This window comes from Halyomorpha halys, unplaced genomic scaffold (genome assembly GCF_000696795.3).
Source record: "Halyomorpha halys isolate HHAL.00 unplaced genomic scaffold, Hhal_1.1 Scaffold1087.1, whole genome shotgun sequence".
Classification (NCBI taxonomy): Eukaryota; Metazoa; Arthropoda; class Insecta; order Hemiptera; family Pentatomidae; genus Halyomorpha; species Halyomorpha halys.
Window position 1 is genome coordinate 114,778 of NW_027115862.1, and position 7,117 is coordinate 121,894.

A 7,117-nucleotide genomic window follows, 5' to 3' on the forward strand; every position below is an offset into this window, starting at 1 on the left:
TAGCTGTTTACTGTTTCGATGTTATGGGTAATGGTTGCAATAGATTATTTATTTTCAACTTAATTAGATTTTAGTTAACTATAAAAATATTTTTTTTTAGTATTTTCTAAGCTAAATCGATAATTTTTTTTTGCAACAAAAACCTAAGACTATATTGTTTAATGGAAGATATAGAGGATTTCCAATTTATGTTATCCAATAAAAATTCTTAATAAAATTGAAAGATTTAACATATAAAACACAATCACAAAAATGTTGGTTTGTTCATTATGTGAGTTCCACTTTCAAAACAATGCAGAAAAAGTCATCACAATATTTATCAATGCTTCTGAAAGCATGTTGAATTAGATAGTTGATTGAAACTTAATTGATAACAAAAAAAAAAACTCCAAAGACAAAGATTTTGAGAAAAGAATTTTTATTATAAATATCAACAAAAGATGGTCAGGGATGGTCAGGGTTCCAGTTAAAAAGAACAAATATAGTTAACAACTATTAATTTCGCCTCACTTCATCAGAGGGCTCTTTAAGATGATAGCTTTACAGACTTAAAATTCCCCTCCTTCCGTCATAGTCATTACCATCCAATTTCTATCTTATCTAATCTTTATGAGCTATCATACCTAATCTTTTATTTGTTGGACCATTCTGCGAACCATAGGTCTTCATTGAATGAGAAAAACCGAGTATATCTGATGACTACACTTGTTTAATTAAAGTTTCATAAAAAATTAAAATAATTATCTTTATAATAGGATAAAAAATAATTTCAACAACCTGAGTATAGCAAATCATCTTATGAACGTATTTTAAGGACACTAATAATTTATTTATTTTTGCCTTGACCTATAATACAGATGTGGGTATCTATAAGATGGATGGTTTCATTTCCGATTTAAGGTAATGAATTTTTGGGCAGCTTTCCATCCTTTTACCTAAGGTAAATTTCTGGCTTATTGGGTGCTGACTTCTGCTGATTGGAAACCAGTTTCAAAGCCTTGATAGTTTCTTGTTCAATCTTAACTCATTAGGCAAGAATCACTCACCTGGAGTGTTAAATCACCAGAATCTTTTCAAGTTTAGTTTTTGTCCTAGTTTCTCCATTCAGTTGATGCTCTTTATTATGTTATAGAACCCCAAAATTTAACTATCCTAATACTCCTTTTCTCCTCGACTTCTTAAACATGGCTGACCACAGAATTATACTCGCTAAGCTCCAATCCCTTTCACTGTCCAATTGAATTACAATGATCAAACTTCTCTTAACGAACAATTTTAGGAAGGTCTCGGCCATTTTCTACTCAGTCATGTATATAAATAACATTTAAATCCCACCCTAATTCCAATGAACATATGAATGTCAGAATATTACGAACTGAGAGGTGGTTAAATGACTGAATGGCTCTTGAGGAGTTGTGACGAGCTGACTTTGGCCTTGTTCAATGTCAATCAAGAGGAATATGAATCAGCTATTTCTACTCCAACTTCCTGGAGATCATTCCTAAGCAATGTACTTTATGGGTACAACAACTGACAGGAGAGGGTAAGGAGGAGTCCCTGGCGCCAAAACCATAAAAGGATTTTTCCAGGGAGTAAATCTTGAGGAGTAAAGCCGACTGTTACTATTCTTACTTTTACTATTCCTTCACAGAAGAATTCTTTGGAGTACATAGACATCCCTTTGTAGTAAATATACCAAATCTATCACTTTCTAACAAGTGTCATGCACAAATGAAACCTTCTGGATGTCAGAACTTTCTGAGGAGCTAATATCTTCTAACTATTCTAAAGCTATTGTCAGAATGAGAATATTGAACTTTGGCTTCAATGGCAGTTCTTCCTTCTTAATGCACCTTTAACAAAATTGTCACATGAACTCTACTGACTAGTCATTGCCCATTGCCATTAAAGATTCCAAAATGTAATCAAGCCAGGCAAAAGAATGCACAAACACTTCTCAACACCTATCTATTTACCAAATTATTAGTTTCATTATATTCAATAACTAATCTTCCCTGTAAAAATGATTTTTATTTTGAACTCCTTTTCCTCAGGTCATCAGAAAAATGCTGATTAATAAAACAAGATCTTTCAGTATTTACAAAACATTGTTATTTTATATAATGAAATCAAACAATTGGCTTAAAAAAAACTGAAGTCACAACAATCGGATCAGTGTTACCAATTTACAAAGCATTGTTATTTTATATAAGATATGTACCAAGAACCACTTTTGACTGTAAAGAACTGTATAAAACATGTGTACTGAGGGTTTTCCCATCCTAAATCCTGTACTGCCCACGCTCCGTACAGTTCTTGATAGTCCAAAATAGTGGTTCTTGGAACATACCTATAATGGAACCAAACAATAGATTTAACAACTGACATGCAAACAGAATCAGTGTTCACTTTACAAAACATTGTTCGGAATATCCATTCATTATAATAATAGAATCTTTTCTCTTAAAACTCTCAGATCTAGGTAAGTTTCATGGGGGCTTCAAGCCACATTGGCAATGAGCTCACAGACAAAGCAAGTATTACTTTTACTATATTTTAACCAGAAATGGGCAGTTTTGTTAGCAAACTTTTTTTTTTTTTTAATTTATTTTACAAGCTTACCATATCTATATTGGTGATTATGTCATCTGGATCAAAAGAAATTTCATCATCCGCAGCTGAAAAAAAAAATGTATATAACTATTTTATAGAATAAAATTACAAAATTCCATTACCACGAATTTGAAAAGCTGCATGACGTACGGAAAATTGAAATCATACCTGCTTGATAATCATAGAGTGCAATGGCAGTATAACCACTATCGTCGTCCGGAGAACAATCCTGAGACTCTTCAGCCATTTTGTTCAACAATTCCTTTTCCTAAGAAAAAAATAAACTTTACATTATACATAATCCATTACAGAAATTACAGTGATTGATTAAAAAAAAAAGATATTATAAATTATTGATACTTTCACTACTGCAAGGGTTATTTGATCCATATTCCCAAAATTTCATAGAAAAAAAGTAAAAAGTATTTGTCAGTAGCACTCATGTATTAGCCAATCCAAAAGTTGTTGGTTTATTTCTGTAGATTATAAATAGAACTCAAGTGTTGAATATTATTCAAATTTTTTCTTTGCAAATGAATGATTAAAATATGAGAAATACCCATCATAAAGAAAGTGCAGTAAAGTACTTTATCATTAGTATTATCCAAGAAACAATACAAGAGTGGGCAGAGGATATGGATATTTTTATTTAAATTATAACGGTGTTAAGTTGAAAGTAGTTTTAATCGGATAGCAATTAGAAAAGATACAAGGCTTGAGAGCCAAATAATTAAGTTGATTACTGCATCAAGGTTTATTTATAGTTTGGAAAAAATTTATCTTCATTTCAATAGAGAAACTTTTTTTTCCTCTATCAACTAGAGATGGGCAGTACTTTATTACTTTCGGTACTTGGCCCATCTTGTGAGTACTTTTAAAAGTACCAATGCAGTGTTATACTATCATGACTATAACTTCCTTCTTTTACTGGCACAACAGGTGCATGAAGCTGCCCTTGGACCTTGCCAACCATCTTTCTCTATCATCTGTAAGGGTAACTGGGATCTTGTCTAGCAGGTTAATGCTTTTATTGCTTAGCGTCCAAGTTTCTCCACCGTATGTGACGACTGGCATTATCAACGTTTTGTACAGGGTGAACTAGGTAGTACTACTGACAACTCTGCTTTCAATTAGCCTTACAATGGAGAAATAAGCTCTATTTCCAGCAGCAATTCTGCTTTGAACTTCTTCTTCATCCTGGTTCTCATTGATAATAGAGCCAAGGTAAGTAATACTTCTTACCACTTCGAAATTATAGGGGTCCATTTTCAGGCGACTCATCCTCTGGTCCAGAGGCTTCTTACCCAACAGCATAATCTTGGTTTTTTCCTCATTAATATGCAGGTGCATCCTTTTTGCTTCGACATCCATTGCTTCGAAAGCAGTCCTAATGCTCTGCAGGGATCTACCGATGACGACGTCGTCTGCATAGGCCAGAACTTGGGTCATCTTTGTGAATACTGTTCCTTCCTGACTTATTCCTGGTCTATTTATGATTGCTTGTAGAGTGTGTTACACTGTCATGACTATAACTACCACACAGTTTACACCATGGCAGTATTTTATATCCAATATATGTAATAAATTCTACTTCTGAACTTGTAGAATAAAGTACTTAATTACTTTTGAAATACTAAAGGTATAAAAAAGAGAAAGTACTCACGAGGTGACAGCTAAGTACTTTTGCAATTGTCAATCATCAACTGAAGTACTCAGTACCTGGACAGTGAAGTGAGTAATACGCTCTGTACCCCAAAATATTAATTGAGAGGACTTCCTGCCCATCTCTACTAGCAACCAATGATAAATTTAGAAAAAGGTTTTATTAAATGGTTGGTAATGAGATAACAAGTATATACTACGAATATTAAGATTTGTATACAGTATGAGTACAATAGTAAATATGATAAATAAGTAGGTAGCCAGAAGTTTAATGAACGCAATTAAATTGTTTCATACAATACAAATTATGTTTTTTAAATGCTTTAAATAATTAATCTCAATGTCCCGTTTATTAAAATAACTTTTATCATTAGAGAGGACATGATTTAGTTAAGCTTTCATTTGAATATTACACCTGGATAGCCATTAGACAAAACAATATAAGAAAATTGAATATAAGGTCAACTTAAAACCTTAGCTTCATAATAATTGAAAAGTTCTTTAGCTTCATCATTTTCCTCATCAATAAAACTTTTCGATGATTTGAAAACCTGTTGCTGAAGTGGCATTTCATTTATAATGAACTTCTCAACCCACTCTTCTAAAGACAAAGGTCTGTCATCCATTTCTATATCTGAAGCCATAAATTAATCCCTCTTAATATCTTTTCCTGTCTTCGTTTGTTTCATTTAAATTTGAAAATAAAATACAAATTATTTTAAATTAACAATAAGTAAATTCAGATATCATAAAAATGAACTATTAAATTTCAACAGCTGTTATCTCAATCCTATTATGTAACTAACCAAATGAAAAATATTTGGTAAAATTAATAAAAATATATTAATGTTATATATAAAACCAATGAGCTCATAGTTGATGGTTTATATGAGGAAAATTAGGCAATGATGATGGAAGTTTATATGATTGACTATTCCAATACATTAGGACAGCGGTTCCCAAATTGGTGCCTCAATCGTATAGCCAGTGACCTCAATCGTATAGCCAGTGACACTTTCTTCAAATATTAGAAAGAAAAATTGAAAACAAAACATTTAAATTGAAGTACATTGTGCATTCCAGAGTTTATTTTGCATTGTATTTTTTTTATTTTCCTACATACTCAACCTCTATAAAGATAATGTTGGTAAATTTTTTAAATCTTTTTAGCTTGATAAGGGTGTCCTAAATTTTTTTAACTTAATAAGTGTGCTGTGAAATTTGTTTAGCCCGAAAAGGATGCCATGGCCAAAAATGTTTGGGAACCGCTGCATTAGGAAACTAGCAACTGAATAGGATATCAGAATATGGAAGGAGAAAGGAAAGGAATGGAAAAATTACCTCACAATTCAAAACTTCACGGATTACAGTGTCTATAAACAATTTATATACACCCATGTCCTTCCGAAGTCGTATCACTTCTGCCCTCACTTGGCCGATATTTTGCAATGTAAACATCTGCCGAGATCTTATGTCGCACAGTTCCAAGTGCATGCAGTGCAGAACTTCTTCGAGCAAAGTAGTAACAGAATCTGGGTCCTTAGAGTCAGTTTAAAAAGGATAATCTCAATATGTCTACTATTAGCCATAAATAACCTCTAATTTTTGGCTCAAAATTTAAATATTAAACAAAAAATTAATGTTCTAAAGACTCAGAAGACACATTTCATATTTCTTTTCTTTTTTTTTTTTTTTGTGACTATAAATCTTTCCAAGTAAACAAATAAGAAAATGAAAACCACAAACAACTACTATATTTCAGCATTTAACTTTTTTCTTGGTCATTATCAAGCTTTTAAGCCAAAAAAAAACATTGGTTATTATTAAATTATACATTCAGCAAGTGCTAATAATATTTATGCATTACAAATAGTGATCCAAATATAAGACATTTAAAAGAAATTTTATCAGGTCCTAGGAAAACGCATGACAATTTTCAGCAATTTTAATAACTTACTTTAAAATACTCAAATTTGGACACTATAATGTACTAATTAAGACAATGTGATAGTTTAAAATAGGAGTAATAAGTTGACTGTTATAGTTTAAAATAGAGTAGAAAGGATAACATCAGCACAAATGACATTTCTCTGAAGAATAATTGGTAAGACTTGGAGAGACTGTGTCAGAAATGAAAAGATTCGGGAGGATCTGTAGATCAGGAGAATGGATGATACCAGGAAAACCAGGTGGTTATTTGCAAGCGAGGCCAGAAGGCAGGAAGGCCTTGTGGCAGACCCAGGCGCATGTACTCTGAGTATATTGGAAAACTAGGAGCAACAAGAGGATGCACCATCCCGGAGATGAGAAGACTAGCCAGGGACAGGGATCGGTGGGCTAGATGGACTGAGACTGCGACTCCATGCTTGATGGCACACAGGGGTTAGAGAAAGAAGAAGATAGTTTAAAATGGTAAATAAATAAAGAGTAAAAAATGGCAATAGTATATAAACATTTTCATAATAAAAATCAATTGTACCTAGAACTAGAACCAAAAGGCTAAAGTATAAATTTGTTTAACCTGGAAATTTTTAACTTTTTATAATATTTTAAATCTAATAGTAAAGAGGTAAGAGATGTATTAATCTTTTTTTTTTATATCCTCTAAATCATGAAATGCTCTACTAGTAGTACTAGTGGTAGAGCAGTTCTAACTATCAGAGAGCATCATGGCAACTCCTGGAAAAATGTTATAGCAAATCTATGTATCAAAAAATATTAATATCTAAAATATAAATTGGTTCATTAACAGTCATCTACTCTTTGTCAGAACCATTTATTGTTTTTTCTGTATCCGATACAAGATTGAAATCAATGAAAATTTTCAGAGATAAATAATCCA

General features: G+C 32.1%; 1 protein-coding gene across 7 annotated transcripts in view; it reads right to left on the reverse strand.

Moving 5' to 3' along the window:
• The window catches only part of LOC106688234 (src substrate cortactin), a gene marked incomplete at its 5' end in the record, with an annotated part of 33,658 nt that overhangs the window by 548 nt on the left and 25,993 nt on the right, over window positions 1-7,117 (reverse strand). For 3 of the 7 annotated variants that reach the window (XM_067052821.1, XM_067052820.1, XM_067052819.1), the window contains 3 exon segments: window positions 2,623-2,678; window positions 2,782-2,881; window positions 5,617-5,814. In XM_067052821.1, the coding sequence (XP_066908922.1) occupies window positions 2,623-2,678; window positions 2,782-2,881; window positions 5,617-5,814 (354 nt within the window). 7 annotated transcript variants of the gene reach the window in all.